Below are 17,885 nucleotides of genomic sequence, written 5' to 3'. Positions count from 1 at the left end.
ATAAACGATGTCAGAGAGCTGTGCTGCTAAACAGAGCCTTACCGCAAAGCATCACTGAAGCACTAAAGGCGATACAAACGTGCATTACATAAGATCTTATACCATAAAGCTTAAATGTGGCAGCACACCATTTATTACACTGCCACCGACAATAACCGCTCTTGTGGCTGTGTGTACACTGCGCGCATAGTGCAAGCGAATCCGCCGCACCTTTGGAGTCGTTTTTCTCGCCGTCCTTTTCCTGACGTCCGTGTTCATCTCTGATAGAGACCTCTGGGCTGCAGGTCGCTGCTCGGGCACAGGGGCCCGGACTTCTTCTGATTCGACAAACACATCATCGTTGTCGTAGCTGGGAGACTTGGTAAACGCGGCTTCCGGAAATTCATCGGGAGTGCTCCTCGGTTTAGTGGAGAAAACCAGAACTCGTCGCGCGTACCGCAGTTGTTCCTCAAGCAAGGCACACTGGGCTTCCACCAGCGCAATGTGCTCTCCGAGCTCTATATACACACGAAAATAAGAAAGGCCAAAATAAGATAAGCGACAAAGCTGGACATGTTACGGCGAGAAAAAAAAAAAAAAAACATGACACCTGCCTGAAGTAGGACAGCTGTGAGCCGCGCGCTTCTTCGCCTCAAGACGGTGGACCTTTTCCAATAGCTTGGCGAGTGAATGTATCACTTCTGTAAATTGCAAGTTTACGATAAGTTTCGGTCAAGCCACAACAAAAACAAGCCTTACCATCGCCTTTCGTGCCGTGAAGGCTAGCGGTCTCTTTGATCTGTAACGGCATCGTAAGCCCGATACAAAAGACTTGAGGACGAGTCGCCGGATATTCTGACGACGGTCTGTGCTCACTTGCGCACAATAAAAGCGTTCCTCAGAAGCTCGCACCTGGTACATGAAATATAAATAAGCCGCAGGACTTCGGGCACAGACGTAGTGACAGCTTTTCAAAACTCGCAAAAAGCGAAGCACGAGAGAGACATCTAGCGCCACTCAACGACAAAAACGCGCGTGACGCTTGGAAAAGTTTCGGTTTCGGCACGTAAAAGCTCGAAAAATGACAATGCTTCTGACGCTAAACTGCTAGCTTATCAAAATTCAATTTAGCTAAACGGCTGAAAGCATTTCGTGCCTGTTTTATTTCGGAGGCGTTACGTAAATCAAATAAGTTTGTTCCTCTGCTCCAAGTTGCGGTATGAATTGCGCAAATTAGTCATGGAGCGGGCGGATGTCAGTATTTTGGATTTATGTGTGGTGTTGATAGTAAAAGTAACAAATCACTGTAAAAACGGATTCCCGATCTTCACGAGACTGGTAGGGGAACACATGTGGGTGAACACACACAACACATCTATGAAACTATGAAAATTTGACAATATGTATCCCGAAAAGCCTGTGTCTTAATTGAGCGCTGTCTAAATTACTGGGAACGCCAGTACATTTCACATCAAAATTAGGGGGTGAATATTGAACTGAAATTGGTCCTTACAGCAACAGCTGAATGGCTTCAGTTTCACTGCTGAAACATGTGTCCTAGGGTAATTTATTATAAGTTTAATAATAAGTAAAATAGTAGAAACTCCTCATCTATAATTGCACCATACAATTTGTTGCAAGTAATGTTTTAGCCACACTCTGGCTGAAGAGGCAAAATTGCACTCCACCACAGCCAACTTATTTTTTGATATTCAAACACCCCAGTGCATCCGTCACAGTTGTGAGGAGGCAGACTAGAGCTAAAGGAGGTACAAGTGCACTCCCAGGCAGCTGCTCAGTCATTATGGGACCTCAATGCTTGGAAATTAGGAGTGTATCTCTCCAACCTGAGGGCATCCCCACCTATTATAAGTGCTTTGGGATACCACATGGAAAAGTGTTGCCATGGTAGCAGCCCAGATTACCCTTTCACAGGGATTTTGTTATGTCCACCGGGTTCAAAAAGATTCACAAGATGCGGGCTCATTCCCTAGGACAGTTCCTCCCTAAAGAAAGCTGAGTGTCAGGTCGGGGGATGCTTGTGCCCATTTGAATAACTGGGGAGTAACTGGTGGCAGCACAGTTTTCAACTCACATCCTCCAGCAGCCAATGCGGATACTCAACAGCGAGGCTACAGCTGTGGTATGCAAAACTGGTATGAGAAACTGAATAGAATTCGCCATGGCCTATGCAACTGAGCCAAAGACAAAGGTGTATAATAATCATATAAACTTTATTAGCAATGAAACATTCTTTGTTTCACCAATAATCCATCCTACAGGCTTCACAGATAGTTTTATCCCGAGGTAGCAATGCGCAGTGATACAGGGCTCATATTTTTTGGCTTGTACTTGTAGTATGGTGAGTAACGTCCAATTAGGAACATGTCACGCCCCTTCCAAGTGAACCTGAAAAGGGCATACAGAGTGCTTAGAAGAAAAGCAACGAAACAACATGAATGCATTCTCGAAACTTCAAAAATTTTTGCATGTACCTCAGCATTCCACGATACAGTCCTCTTGGCGAAAATTTTGGATGGTGGTAAAGGCCAAAACATGAGCAAAGTGCACGCAAAGTTTCGAAGTCATCTTTCGATGCTTGGTGAAAGTAGATGCTGATTGCAGGCCTGGAAAGGATGCAGTTGACAAATGTAACAGGCAATCAAGACTGAATTCCAGCGAAGAATTTATTTCTCAAAACATAAACTGAAGCTACAAAAGTAAGTGCTCAAATAACTTAGACTGGGCATGTGACCGTTCTAAAGTTTAATAAAAGTTTTATTTCCTGACTGAATGCCTGAACTATATAATATAGCCAATCTTATTTCTGCGAGGAAGAAATATTGCCCGTAATCCCTGTCCTTATTTGTGCACTCATATGCAGACATGTTATTGAATATTCCTGATTGAAAAAAATGCATTTAATAAGAAAGGCTATCTTTAATTTTCTTGCAACATTTCCATATCAAAGACATTAACATATGCTAGAGCAACATGGAAAAAATGTTGCATATTTTTATTATTTATCAAAAGAAAAAGCTGGTCAAATTGACACTATCACTACTACACTCTAAAAATGTTTACACCTTTTGAGTATACCTTGTCACTAAACAATAATATTCTTCTGCCTTGCTTCAGTTTCCTTTCTTGAAAACTCTGCACTCGCTACTTACTGTCAAGAATATCACGCTAATAATGTGCACGTTCTTCGTGACTTTCAAGTACCGGGTGTGCAACGCTAAAGAAAGAAAAGGTACGCAAGATAGATGACGATTATTATTTGGGGACATGATAAGCCCCAAAGGATGCAAACTTTTTTTGTGGAGTGTAAGGGTAAAAGGCTCTCACTCTTCTCTTTATTATGACATCTGTTGGTGGCCAATGGCATACTTTTGTGCCTCACTCTAAGTGTACAGATCTGTCTGTATAATAAATCAAAATTCTGTTATGAACCACAATTTATTAAATTTTTGTTATTCCAAACAAAAATGTGTCATCGCTAGGACCATGATATAATGCAAGCTAGCTGTACTATGAGAAATTACGAGTCTAGTGGTGCGGGAAACTACCACAGTTAGCAACTACTGAACAGGTGAGGTTGAGTTTCCAACCTTTTCTCCAATAAGTTCTTTGCAGATTTTTTTTTCTTTCATACACATATGCAAAATCTAGGTCTCAAGCAAACATATATTTTTGCAGCGATGACCTTTGAGTACTTTTCTCTTGAATTTTGAAATACAAGGCTTTTTACCAAAGATGGTGTCCACATTGCGCCCTCCAGCAATGGCCCCTTTAGGGTAAGGTTGCATTCACACCAGCAATTGACAGAGGTCATGTGGTTGACTATGACTAGCAACCAAAGAGCAACTCAGGGTGATCAATGCTAACACCGGCAAGCGCAACTTGTGCTGATGTCCTGCTCCTGTGCTGCTTATTTGTTTAGCAGCTTTGCAACTCCAGTTGCAGAGCTCAAAGACTGGACAGCAAGTGTAGGGATGGTCGATTAAATATTTTAATCGATTAACGATTAATCGTTCGTCGGTTTAGCCTGTAATCGATTAATCGCTTTCGATGCGGGGCTTTTCGTCGATTAATCGATTAATCGACTTTTTTTTCCGGCGCTTTAAAAAGGCTGAAACACAGTTATCTACTCACGTAAGTACCCATTATAACGTTTGAAAGGTGGAACCAGGATAAGAAATACAAGGGTATAACCTTTGATAAAGAATAATGTTTGACTTCTTGAAGGCCAACTATAATTGCCACTAGGGACTAGTGAAGGAATAAACAATATACAGGGTGTTCATATTTAAGTTTTACCCACTTGAAAGGAATTTACAGGATGACACCAGTTTCGAGATATTATTTCTCAAAGTGTGGGACGAAATACATGGGCATTCCAGTTACTTTTGTACTTCAAGGCATTTTCTGTGGCAGGTAGCATAATTCTTATCGTTGAGCTGGGTTATTCGAAGAGGCGGACATTAGTAGCACGAAAAATTGAAATATATATTTGACTAATTAACAAACATTGAGTAATGAACTTCTTAGTTAATTACCTTACGAAACATACTACAATTTATGAATTGTAGCCGATGAGTTCGCAAGACCCACTTGAAAGGAATTTACAGGATGACACCAGTTTCGAGATATTATTTCTCAAAGTGTGGGACGAAATACATGGGCATTCCAGTTACTTTTGTACTTCAAGGCATTTTGGTAAAAATGTAAGTGGAACAACAGCGTTTCTTTACGGCGAGTTTGATGGTGCATATCTCCGAACTGGTGTCATTCTGGAAATTCAGTAAGTTCTTGATGAGGGCTAGTTGGTTCATAATTTGGAACTGAGGTTTGAACAGCGCGAAGAAAACAAGGACACGAAGAAACAAATACCACAAACAAGCGCTTGTTTGTGGTATTTGTTTCTTCGTGTCCTTGTTTTTTTTTTTCGCTGTTCAAACCTCAGTTCCAAAATCTGGAAATTAATTCCTAGTGGATACGCCTGACAAGTGGATACGCCTGTTTTCTAATGTACCAGCAGGTGTTCATCAAGGCTCAGTCCTCGGTCCACTTCTCTTTTACAGCGAAAGCGTGCGGCCCCGATGTTTACAGCGAAAGCCCCACTGCTAAACATCGGGGCCGCACGTTTCAGCTTCTCTGGTTAACCATCTGTACGGAGTGCTTGGGCGATGTTTTTTAATCTATATTAACGATCTTCCAAACTGCGTTCTTTGTTCTTCCATAAAGCTATTCGCAGGTGACTGTGTTCTCTACCGTAAAATTCCTAATTCTTCTGATTCCCAAGAGAATCAGGACGACCTTAACCGCGTAACTGAGTGGTGTTATAATTGGTGCATGCAAACAAATTAAAATAAATGCAAGGTCATGCGAATATCTCGTAACACTGTCATGCACACGTACTTTATTAATGGTGCACCTGTGACGTCAGTTACTTCTTACAAGCATCTCAGCCTTCACATATCAAATAACCTTTCTTAGCATTCGCATATTGGCTATGTTGCTAATAACGCTAACCGTATGGTTGGTTACTCGCGCCGTAATTTTAGCTCTGCCCCTTCGTCCCTGAAGCTAACTCTTTACAAAACTTTAGTTCGCTGCAAATTGGAGTATGCTTCAGCCATTTGGGATCCGACTCAGTCTTCATTAGTTTCTACTCTAGAAAGTATTCAAAACCGCGGTGCACGCTTTGTCTTATCTAATTATTCTCGCTATGCAAGTATCTCATCAATGAAATGAACTCTTAACTTACCTGATCTTTCGTCACACCGCAAATGTTCCCGTCTTTCCCTTTTTCACAAAGTTTTTCATTTGAACCCCCTTCTAAAAGAAACCCTTCTTGCCCCTCCGTCTTATATTTCGTACTGAATAGTAAAAACCAGTCAAAAGACGAAGGACAGAGAAGAGACGTGGCACACACGACGACTGGACTATTCAGTATGTACCAACTGACCCAGACAGCTACTCTACTTATATTTCGTCCCGCACTGACCACAGCCTTAAAATTGGGGTGACATTGTGCCGCACAAACCGGTACAGTGACTCATTCATCCCTAGGACAAGCACGGACTGGAATCGCGTTACCGCATCAGTCGCACTCATCACCGACTCTACCAACTTCAAGACCACTGTTCGAATGCATATTGTTAATATTTTTGGTTTGTATTTTTGCTGCATTATTTTTTGTTTTTGACTCCACTCCTTTCTGTAACGCGTTCGGGCCTGGAAAGTACGTGAAATAAATAAATAAATAACTTCACCGGCTACAATTGGTAAATTTCAATATACGTCGTAAATTAATTAACTATGAAGTTAATTAGTAATATTTATTAATTATTCGAATATGTGTTTCAATTTCTCGTAATAATGTCCGCCTCATCAATGATAACAATTATGCTACCTGCCACAGGCGATTTCTAAATATTCCATAAAACTTAAAAAGGAACACCCTGTAGGTTAAAAATGGCACTTACTGAGGAGGGTGGGCGTGGAGGAAGGAGAAATTAGAAGAGAGCATTGCAGCACGACTGACATCAAGAAGTAATGGCCCAACACGTGATCGCCACATCAGAGCGCGCGGTAGGTTTAATGCTGCCGGGTGCAGGGCAGCAGCGCAGCTGAACGGGTGCGCACCGATTTGAAACTACTGCGAACCAAACATTATCGGCCAATACGTTGTCTCTCAGGGTCACGTGCTGACCCTATACTGCGAGGTAAACAGCGAAGGAAATGGCAAGACTTGCTGCCTCACGTAATGATCTCTCCTAGTTCATTTCTTCCTCCACGGGGGGCGGCCTCTCTCTGGCCCCAGGCAGCCTGTGTGACGTGTGCTTAAAGCGGGGAAACGCTTGGCAATCTCGGCAGGACTCGGGGAAAACAGTTGACAGTCGCTCTCGGTCTTCGCAGCCGCGCTGTCGTTGCTCGTGCTCCGCATTCTATAGTACGATTTCAAAATTTTCACGCCACTTTAGTCACTGTCTGGAAAACGATTAATCGAACTGCTTTCATCGATTAAACCGATTAAATTAAAGGTAGACATCGATGACGATTAATCGTTTTGCGGCGTACTTTTCGTCGATTAATCGATTAATCGTTCATCGATATCACCATCCCTAAGCAAGTGACTGTCCCAAAATGGTGAAATTGGTCAAAAAGTGACTATTTGCGACTAACTCAGTCGTGTTACCTCCTTAACTCGCCAATGTGATCGTGGCCTAACAGACACCAATCTCAAGGACCATGCTTTTGCATACTGCAGGTGCCAGAAGAGACTACATGGCGGCCATGGTTTGAGCACTGTCTATTGCCTCATATTGCTACTGCTATAACAAAATGCTCACATCATCTCAGAAGCCGAAAGGAAACAAAATCACTACAGCATGTTTCAGAAATAAGTACCTGTTTGATGCCGTTGAACTAGACAGGTGGGGAAGCCACGATCCAGCACTGCAGAGTGCAAGGTATCGCTGAATGAGTGCCCACGTCTCACTGGTGCTCAGCATATTATGCACCACCTTCTCATAGTGTGAACGCTCAAGAGTCTCCACACCTTCAATGGTAACTCCAAGCTCCCTAAACATCAGAGAGATGTTAGAAACATAAAATGCTCATTATGGATTGTTGCATGCTGTACAACAGGAGTTTCACAATGAGTGTTACAATATCACACCAGCAATCCCCGACGTCCCTGCATACTATGTAGGGATCAACAGAGGGCGAACAAGGAAACGCTCAGCGTAGAGACGATGTTCTGACAAGAAAACATGTCTTCATCCTTAAAGAAGTACTGAGAAAAATTTTTGTCTAGTTTATATTTCTTTATTGGACAGCTGTCGACTCAGTAATTACACTATGGAGCCTCCATTCCTTGAGAGTGCAAGAAATAATTATTTACGTTACCTTTTAACGCGAGCCATTCGAAACATGTGCCAAGTGCAGCATGGCTTCAGACGTTAAAGGGAAGACTGTTATCATCACCGAAGCCTGATTTGGCAGTCTCGTGGTACCAGACCCCCGTGACACACTTAGATCGTGCTGGCGAAAACTGAGCCCATTCAGCACTTGATGGACAAGAGGGGAGAAGAGCGAGTTCCCCTGTATTTCCAGGAGAAGTGCACCATTGGAAGGGTCAACCTGGAGCTTTCGTGAACATGGTCGCATTGCATGGCCTTCAGTTACTACACCAGGCTGGCTGGCACACTCTTGATTTGCTTGTGATACCACATGACCGTGACCTTCGCTTTTGGGTGACGTGAATATTCTCCTTTCTCACATTTGAAGCTGTGCTGCACTTGGTGCGCATTCTGAATGGGTCACCTAATAGGTGCGGTAATTACTATTTGTTTGTGGCATTCTCAAGGAATTGAGGCTTCATATTGTAATTATGGAGTCAACAGCTACCTAAAGAAAAGAGTGGGACACAAATTTTTCGTGTCAGTAGTTCTCTAAAAAGACAAGCCCCCTAAAAAGAGAAGTGCTGTTCATCTATTGTTGATTTCTTCAAGTCTCCATCTTTCTATGACTCCTTTGTCTTGTTTGTATATGATGTACAGTGCTCGTGGAATGAAACGTGGCAGGTAAGCTTTAAGTATACACCGGTTCATACTTCAGCAGGCAACACTGTAGAGGCTATACAAGTTGTGTGGCCATAGATATGTCACTGTGCAGGTTTTGCAGTACAGTTGTTCTTCATGTGCATTGTTTATTATGAAATAACTACGTCACATATTACAACTGCTACTTTTGGATGCAAGTTTAAGTCGAATAATACATTACTTGTGCATATTAATGCTTCTAGTAGGCAGCCAATATACTACATATACTTGGTCGCGAGCACAAGCGATGTGCTGTAGCCGCTGGTCGCAAAAACATGTTACTCCGCTCATTTGGTGGTAAATAGGTAAAAATCGATAACCGGTGGACCATTAGGGTTACAGAATGGATACCAAGAGAAGGGAAGCACAGTCGAGGTCGGCAGAAAACCAGATGGGATGATGAAGTTAGGAAATTTGCAGGCGCAAGTTGGAATACGCTAGCGCGAGACAGGGGTAATTGGAGATCGCAGGGAGAGGCCTTCGTCCTGCAGTGGACATAAAATATAGGCTGATGATGATGATGAGGTTTAGATCTCCGACACCTTTTGTGTAATAAATACATCAAATTTAGCGACCTGCAACTACGAGACTTAAAGGAGTCCTGAACCCCCCCCCTCGGGATTGGTGAAAAAACATAGTCCGCGGACAGCATATGTTGCGGTGAACAGCTTAGGCAAGTTTTACAGTCGTGCATGACGCGTGGAACTTGTAAGCGAAGCACAAAGTCACCTTTCTCTCAAACGCTCTTTTCAACAGAAGCCATGTCCCTAACTCTTTTCAGGACGCTTTATTTCATCATAAAGTGTCCGGAAAGCACGGCTGTTATTGGCCAATAGCTGAAATCAATCAAGAAGGGTGTTTGGACCTGTTTGGATCAGTGTGCTTCTTCCTACTATTACTGTGTAAATTTATTGACGAAGTTTAATAAACATGCTGAAGTAAACGAAAGTCTGCTTTTGAATTTTGATAATAATTACGTACTTCCGGAAGAAGCCGACTATAGTCTGCTCCTGCTAGGCCGTGGAAAACAGCCTATTTTAACTTCAAATGCATTTCTCCACTTCGATAAAAAGTGGTTCAGGGCCCCTTTTATTTTACATCCAGTTCATGGTGTGTACCTAATACTTTTCTTTCATATGTGACACACTACTTTTTGGTTGCAGATGCCAACAGTAAAAGAAGTCTCCCCAACCTTCGTAGTGTCGCCTGCTACGTGTGAAACAATGTATAGAGCATTTCATATATGCAACTACTTGGAAGAACTATGTCATGTCGCTATGAATCTGGTCACAAAAGGTGATGCAGACTCTGATCTAAGTTTATGAGCCAAAATTGCGCCAATGTCACACAAAACTACAGACGGTGCAAGTGAAAGAATGCGCATTAATTGACCCTAAATTGACGGTTTTAGTCCATGAGCACTGTACACGCATAATATGAGTGACGAGAGAACTTGCATGCTATTTAGCACAACAACCACCACAGTGCCATAGCATTCATTGTTTAATGTGTCACTTGTTCGTAAAGCTGTGCGCTCTCCGTGAAAGAAATTACTGTTGATGGTTCTAAAAAATATCAGCAGACTTCAGTGGTCCCTCGGGCTCTAAACTTATTTACTGCGACAGCAGCGGGCTCTCACAGGAGCACTATCATTTGCTCAACAAAGACTTCACTGCAACGGACACTTCACTGTCTTTGTACACCACAGTATCGCCTGCTCTTGCCTCCAAAATATGTGAACTGGTGCCACTGCTCTGATTATTCTGCATGATGCACAAAACCCACGCAAATAGCCAAGTGTGAACATTGCGCAATAGCTCAGTGGTTAATGCATCTGGCTCCAGACTGAAGAATGCCACAGGGATGTGAGCTCGATCTCCAATGGTGGTGGTCAGCAAACTTCTGTTTTTATTCGCCATTTGGTGAGCGTGAAGCTCAGTATAAAGAGGTGGCTTGATGGCACAGAGGAAATAAAAACATCTGTTTTTTAAACAGGAGGAAGCATCACGTGGCAATCTTGGAGCCTAGTCATAAAGATAAATAAAAAGCAGCAATCATGGGGAAAGTGCCTAAGCATATGATGGGAAGTGGTGTTTTCTAGTCACCCCATGTGGTTGCGCTGGGTTCGTCATCTGCTTGTCTGCTGCAATGCTTGTGCAGCCGCTTATAAGTTGTAATGAGTGGCTAATTGTGTGGATGCTCCTGAGCTAGTGTTGCCATTGCAACAGGAACAATGTTTCCAGATATCGAGAATGAGAAATAAATACATTAAATGCAGCGAACAGAAAACGGTCAGCATGGGCTGGAAAAAGTAGTGCCAGCTCCGGTAGCCACTGGAAAGGTCGAATAGGCAGACACAGCAAACTCAGTTTCCAGCTTTGGCTGGGTTTGCTATGAATTATTAATTTGACACCTTAATTAAAAAACACATTCTTCTATGCTTTCCTTGGTTTGACTGTCTGTTGGCTTCATGTGGTTGTTACTAAATATAAATAGATCCCCTCGGTTTCCCAGACTTCCCTCGTTCATTCTCACAACACATATGTCAGTGAAAAGCGCTTCTCTTACAGCAAGCACTTGGAGTTCCGCTAAGAGAAGCAAAGTGAACATTTCAGCAGAAAATAACAGAAAAATTGAACCGGTTTAATTTCCCATTCTGCAGCTTTTACAGTTGATCTTAGCTGGTCTTAATGGGCTATGAATGGGTGCGCAACAATAACCCAGCTACACTAGTTGAACATTTTCACATGCAATGTTCCAGGATTTCCTCAATGTAAGTACATCCTGCAAATTCCTAGAATTTTGTTTTCTTCTATATTTAACTGCATTACAGCATTCCCAGTGTAGCGCATGTTTGTGCCATTCTGGAAGCTCATAGAGCTTGAACGCGCTTTGATAAGAAGCATATCACGCATGCATCACATTACATGCCATAACAACATAAGAAAGTGAGACCACAAATGAAAAGACCCTCACATATCTGTGACTCTCTCACGTGACAGCAGTGCTTCAATGGCATCTGAGAATGGAGTCTCATCATCATAAATGAGATCCGAGATTCGCATCACTCTGGAGACATCTGGTGAAATTGTATCGCCGCCGCTCGGTGACCCCTCGGGTACAAAGCGACGCTCGCACCAAGTCTGGGCTGTAAAACCTCTTCGCACTAGGAAGCCCATGCCGGTAAGACTCTCAATGCGAAACATTCTTTTGTTGTTTCCAGACACACCCTGAAAACCTGAAAGCCAAACAGAATGAATGAATGAATGAATGAATGAATGAATGAATGAATGAATGAATGAATGAATGAATATGTTGGTATAGGTGTAGGTGTATCACATTGCAATAAGACTGCATTTTGCAATTGCATGAACATCTTTGCAAGGCCAGGTCTGCCTGTACCTCTCAATGTTGATTGATTGATTGATTGATTGATTGATTGATCAATTGATTGACTGGGTTAACACCCCAAAGCAACGCTAGCATTATGAATAACCTTGTAATGGATGGCTAAACCTATGTACAAAAGCATTTTAGCATTTCATCCCCATCAAAATGCCATGGTGCTGGCCAGGAATTGAACCTGCGACATTGTGTTCAGCAGTAGAGCACCATAGCCATTGAGAGAGAGCGAGCCTGGCTGGTCGGCTCTCAGTATTCTTCTCCTCCATCATAGATGTGCAGATGAAGTAAACAGTTTGCTCATTATTAACATACTGGAGCAAATACACCTTCTTAAATGTAAGTGTTGTGCTACATGTAACATGACCGAGGTTTCAGTTGAACAAAATCAGCTTTTCCATAGCAAATACTTAAAGTGTCTTACCATTGTCATTCCACGCTGAAATGCTGCTTATGGTGGAATCCATCTCCAGCAGCGGAAGAAGCTGACCGAGGTAAGCCAGGAAATCAGGTCCCAGCAAAACACCTTCTTCGATCACCACAAAATGTGCCTGAAAATAGTTAATGAGACCTTGCTACTGTACCTGATGTTTGTACTTTGCACATGATCAACCCGAAAACAATAAACATAATCGATTTTTAGCAGGAAAGTTTAGCAATATTTGCATGATTTAACACTACAAGTTCTCACTTACGGCATCTGGAAACTGGTGCTTTGCAAACTCGAATGCTTCAGTGAACTGGTCTATAAAAGAAAAACGGAAAGACAAATGAAGTGAGGGTGTAGCATAATTGCTGATCTTTGTTAAAGAAAGCAGATGAAAACATGTTAATCTGGGTAATTAAGCTGCCACACACATTATATTTGCTTCGTTTGGTCTTTGTCAGTATGCGACCCTCAACCATTGTGCAGCGTGTTATGGCCACAGAGAGAAGGAGAAGGTGCGAGTCACTGGCATTAGTAAATTGCAGTGGCAAGATAGCAGCAGTAGGGCATGGTGTTGGCCAATGATACGACATGCCCAGTTTGGCACGTTGTATGTGGCTGCCAGCTCGGGGGAGTATTGAAACTGCTGCATCAGAGGAGTTAATAGCAGTGTCGCATGCTGCCACATATTGAATCAACCCACAATTACCACAAAATTTTTATATGAACTACGAAAAGGTTCACTATATCTCAGTGCTCAGACAAAGTATACAGAAAGGAGCTACAGTGTAAATGCTGGTCTTCCATAATTTTAACCATGGTAGACCAACAAGCCTTACCAACATACCTTACTGAAGTTCACTGTAACTTATAGAAAATGTCTAATCTATTAAAATGAGATATTAAGTGCATGTATTTATAGGGATCTGAAGAATTATGATTGCCTCGTTATATCTATAAGTTCATTATGGTACTTCATGTGACTTTAATGACGTTTTTTTTTTTTTTTTTTTCGTAGCTCTCCGGCCTTTAAGGGTTCTCTCAGCCAATCAAAAACTTTCTTTTTAATAGTGAGACAGTGAACAGCTGTGCTTAGCAAGGGTAAAAACTGATTGAGGACAAATAAAATAATAAAAGACTGTGCTCATGCAAGATGCATAGAACCTAGAAGTTGACTGTGCTACAAGACAGAATCTAAAAAAAGCTAACTGTGGTGCATGCCGCTTGCTTAAATATGCATAAAAGTAAATGCTATAAAGCCACAGACCACATGGTTTGCCGATTTTAGCAGTGTCTATCTGCTCTGCTGCAAACTCAAACAGATCACAGAGTTCTTTCACTTCTGGGTTCTCAGGAAGGTAGAACACCTGCAAATTGCAACACAAGGCAAATCATTCAAATGCATATTAAATTTTTGTGTGTGTGTGTTGTGTACTTTCCAAAAGAAAAGAAAACCTTAATACTACAAGGAGAAAACATGCACACTTGATCTTCTGCTTTACATGCGGCAATCTGTTGGTGTTATGAGCCTTCTAGGGTAATGTATAAACATTTGTGTTGTGTCAGACAAACAACACACCATTGTAAAAAACTGCATCACGTGCCACGAACTTCAGCTATCGCCAAATTTTCATCGTCACGCTCCTTCAGCAGCTGGCAAGACATGCACTCATTCAGGATCATGCGTTTTCGCGAAACTGCGGCACTGCATGGACCCCTGACTTAAAGTCCTTCCTATGAAAAAATGTTCTCACTGAAAAAGCAATTCAAACCTAAACACACTTTCATATACATACCTTAAAGTAGAAAGAACTGCAATATTACAGTCTCAAATGTACATACATTTTACAACCTGTAATTCAAATTATTCCGGTGAAAAATTTATTCAGAACCTGAGTCATTGCCTAGATGAAGCAACAGGGGACACTATTGTTGGGCTAGCTGATATGCACTCATTAAAATGAAGAAAGAGCTCATACAAATGGGACAAAGAAGGGAGACGAACAGAGGCACTCTGTCAATATCTTTATAAAGGGGCCAATTGCAGTGCTTAGCATGTATTTTATGAGAACGTGAGCCTCCCCGCCATCACTCCCCTCAAGAACCAAGCTCAGAATATCTCAATCTGCCGAATGGCTGACTTGGGCCAAAACCACTGCACAGCGACACTGCCTGGCTGCTTACATCAAATCTGCAACGATGCGAACAGCCAGCGACCGTCTGGACTGAGGTGCTTGATCACTTACTAACATAAATTGCATAAGTTTTCTCTCCTTGTCTCGGTTGTGTGCACTGTCCTTCATTTTAAAGGGACACTCAAGAGAAACACAAAGTCAGATTAAACTGATAAAGTATTCTTTCAGACCTAAGGTATTTCAATTAATTTGGGCCATTGTGGCTGAGTAAAAGTTCTTGAAACTTACCAAATTCAGCCTTTGGCTCTTTTAGAATAGTCAAACCTCGATATAACGAACCTCGATTTAACGAAAGTCGCGATGTAATGAACTATTTTTATTTCCCCATCTTAGTTCTATTGAATTAATGAAACCTCGATATAACGAAATTCTCGATATAACAAAGTTTTTGCTGCGAGTACAACTTCGTTATATTGAGGTTTGACTGTACATCAGAATACAATGCAGTCCTTTTTACCGATAAATGTTTAGCTAGGCCTGAGCAGACGTCGCCAAATCTATGACATCATGGCAAGCTGGTGCAGGAACCTCAATGCAGCATCGACACTCGTCTTTCATTTTTGTGCCTTTTCTGGGTTGCCAAGCCTCTTTTCATGGTAATAAATGCTTCTTTGGTATTGCAGTAGGCTTATTCACTAATGCACCTCAAATAGTTTTTTTCTTTAGTTGTTCCTTTAATGACTATACTAAAGAGACACTAAAGAGCAACATTAAATTAGTTTGGTTCAGTCTGGTTGAGTATTTTCCTCGGGGCTCAATTTGGCATAAAAAAAAAGAAAAATGTTGTTAGCAGAGAAAATGAAGGACAAAGTGCCTTTAATTGAATTTCATGCTCAAAGCACAGTGCTGGATGCTAGTATGACATCCTGAATTTTGAAGTATTCTCGCAAGTTTTGGCCATCTTTCTTCAGAAAAAGGCCTTAAAACTCACTAGGCAGAGCTTTTAGAGTGCAATATAATTCTTGTTTGTAAACAAACTATAAACCAATCCAGCAGACGCTGTCCAAATCTCGTGACGTCACAAGGGACTAATGTGGTAACTTCAAGCCCCGTTTCTTTACTTTTACATCTTTTCTGGCCTTACAACACTCTGCCAGCCGTAAGGCTGAAATTTCTGGTGTTCCAGAAACCAATATTTGTGGTATGCCGGTGGTCTGGCATTTCCCATATACGTAGTGACATTTCTGGTATTCCAAAAATTCCTTATATTCCAGAAATGCCTGATGTTGCACACGTTTCCGCTTTTCACAAATGTAATTTACCAATTCAGCTCAAGTAAACATTCCTACTTACAGTGTCCCTTTAATCGAACTGATAAAAAAATCATTCGACCACATCACTTACCACAACACGATGTGGATTTATCCCAGGCTGCATCACAAGAGTCTCTAGTGTTAATGGCAAGTGACGAACGTCTTCTCCTAAAAGGCAGAGGTAAGAAAGACTTGTGCAGAGTTGACAGCAGGAGGACAGTCGAAATAATGATCAGAGAGAAAAGAAACAAAAAAAACTTTAATATAAGGCTGCCAAGTGAGCAACGCACCACTCATTACAATGACAGGCGTCGAAAAGATTTTGCTGCTTGGAGATCTCACGCTTGGGTTGGGAGAAAGCGGATTGTCCACGACGTCGCCTGAATGTGTGGGAGAAAAAAACTTAATATTTAATTCTGGGGTTTTACATGCCAAAACCAGGATATGATTAGGAGGCATGCATAGTAGGAGACTCTGGGTGAATTTTTACCATCTGGGGTACTTTAACATGCACCTAAATCTACCTAAATACATGCAGCCTATTGCATTTTGCTTTCATCGAAATGTAAATGCTTCAGTATTAACACCATTCACACAGAATTACGTACCTGAACAGAATGAGGGGAAGTGTTGGTATTTTTTACAGAAGTGTCTTCTGGCCAAGTTCTCCTGAGGCCTGGGGTCCGGGTGAATACTTCTCCCGGACACTTCAGAGAAGTTAATTGAGCATGTGGGCATTCAAACAATAGATTCGCATTCATACGAACCATTGACTAGCACTTATGCATTGCTTTGATATATACTCACTCTGAAACGGTATGCAGAATCGAATGTCATGGGGGATGGCCCAGCCTTTCGCCTCTACAAAGTGTAGCTGTCAGAAGAGAGTACACCAGGTGCACTGTTACTTCAAGTCTTTCTCACCTGAACACTGTGAAAATCAGTTTGGATCTACCGCAACCACATAGTACATTGCCACTGTGTGGAAAGAAAAAAATTAATCACACTGTTCTTTCAAATCGAGCATTTGAGCACAGTGATCAGTGGTTTTGAACTGTCTGTGAGCACAAGATAACAGGACTTGTAATTGTAGCACAAAGAGAAGCCTTCAACATTTTACTAGACCATTTTCAAGTTCCTCGAGGTTACCACTACCATTTCAAGTGCTTTCAAGGAGCCAAGAAATACTGCTTCAACCCGTTTCAACATTGCAAAAAGCCCATACTTCATCTCAAGATCTCAAACAAAAAAGCCAGTATTCACAAAGCCTTTATGTATAAGTGCTGGTTCAATGGCCGGCATTCAGGGCGTCCACGGTTTATGATAGTGATCAGCGTGATAATGAGACGATTGCCTTGGCAGTGGCCAATCTTGGGTGACACTTCCATAAGAGATGTCTCGCAAAAAATATACAGGCATAGTCCAACAACACTTCATTCACCTCAACAAAAGACAGAAGATAATGCCAAAATGTCAAAAGACTATGCCACCGTGGTATCGTGACAATGGCGTTGCGCTGCTAAGCACGATGTCGTAGGTTTAATTCCCGGCCGCTGCAAGCTGCATTTCAATGGGGGGAAAGTGCGAAAGCACTTGTGTACTTAAGCTCAGGTGTATGTTAAAGAAAACCAGGCGGTCAAAGTTAACCTGCAATTCCTCACTATGATGTGCCTCATAATCATATTGTGGTTTTGGCATGGCAAATTCCAAAGTTTATCTTAAGATAAATGCACAATCTCAATGCACTGCCTGATAAGAGACTGCTATGCAAGAAGCACTTGGAAAGACAATCCACATTGGCAATGTATGTTTACAGACCAGCTGTGATAATTTCTCACTCTTGGCACTGACATACACTTAACTGTAATATTGAGGGAGAAAACGCTGAATGGAATTTCTTGTGACCTGCAAAGTACAGTGCAGTCCTTAGCCTACTTCAGGGCTTAAGTCTCCCTGAGTCCCACGGAGCAAGTCACAGCATTAAAGGGGGCAAATGAAGAATTTAGACCCATATTTT

General features: G+C 41.9%; 2 protein-coding genes across 7 annotated transcripts in view; both read right to left on the bottom strand.

Moving 5' to 3' along the window:
* The window catches only part of LOC119461080 (centrosomal protein cep57l1-like), a 34,809-nt gene extending 33,828 nt beyond the window's left edge, over positions 1-981 (bottom strand). For 3 of the 4 annotated variants that reach the window (XM_037722261.2, XM_049672567.1, XM_049672568.1), the window contains exons 1-3: positions 739-979; positions 594-680; positions 211-497 (exon numbers count right to left, since the gene is read on the bottom strand). In XM_037722261.2, the coding sequence (XP_037578189.1) occupies positions 211-497; positions 594-680; positions 739-790 (426 nt within the window). In that variant the 5' untranslated portion in view covers positions 791-979. Of the gene's footprint in view, positions 1-210; positions 498-593; positions 681-738 lie in introns of all 4 variants that reach the window. The other variant, XM_049672569.1, reaches the window with a different exon arrangement.
* A 1,217-nt stretch (positions 982-2,198) lies between these two features.
* Positions 2,199-17,885, bottom strand: part of LOC119461079 (protein O-linked-mannose beta-1,2-N-acetylglucosaminyltransferase 1-like) — a 28,711-nt gene continuing 13,024 nt past the window's right edge. For 2 of the 3 annotated variants that reach the window (XM_037722257.2, XM_037722258.2), the window contains exons 9-19: positions 16,676-16,742; positions 16,477-16,575; positions 16,159-16,248; positions 15,960-16,036; positions 13,688-13,787; positions 12,689-12,738; positions 12,418-12,544; positions 11,568-11,829; positions 7,396-7,569; positions 2,475-2,606; positions 2,199-2,388 (exon numbers count right to left, since the gene is read on the bottom strand). In XM_037722257.2, the coding sequence (XP_037578185.1) occupies positions 2,277-2,388; positions 2,475-2,606; positions 7,396-7,569; positions 11,568-11,829; positions 12,418-12,544; positions 12,689-12,738; positions 13,688-13,787; positions 15,960-16,036; positions 16,159-16,248; positions 16,477-16,575; positions 16,676-16,742 (1,290 nt within the window). In that variant the 3' untranslated portion in view covers positions 2,199-2,276. The remainder of the gene's footprint in view (positions 2,389-2,474; positions 2,607-7,395; positions 7,570-11,567; positions 11,830-12,417; positions 12,545-12,688; positions 12,739-13,687; positions 13,788-15,959; positions 16,037-16,158; positions 16,249-16,476; positions 16,576-16,675; positions 16,743-17,885) is intronic. The other variant, XM_037722260.2, reaches the window with a different exon arrangement.

The sequence above is a fragment of the Dermacentor silvarum genome, chromosome 8, assembly GCF_013339745.2.
Source record: "Dermacentor silvarum isolate Dsil-2018 chromosome 8, BIME_Dsil_1.4, whole genome shotgun sequence".
NCBI lineage: Eukaryota > Metazoa > Arthropoda > Arachnida > Ixodida > Ixodidae > Dermacentor > Dermacentor silvarum.
This window is presented reverse-complemented; position numbering and strand designations above follow the sequence as displayed.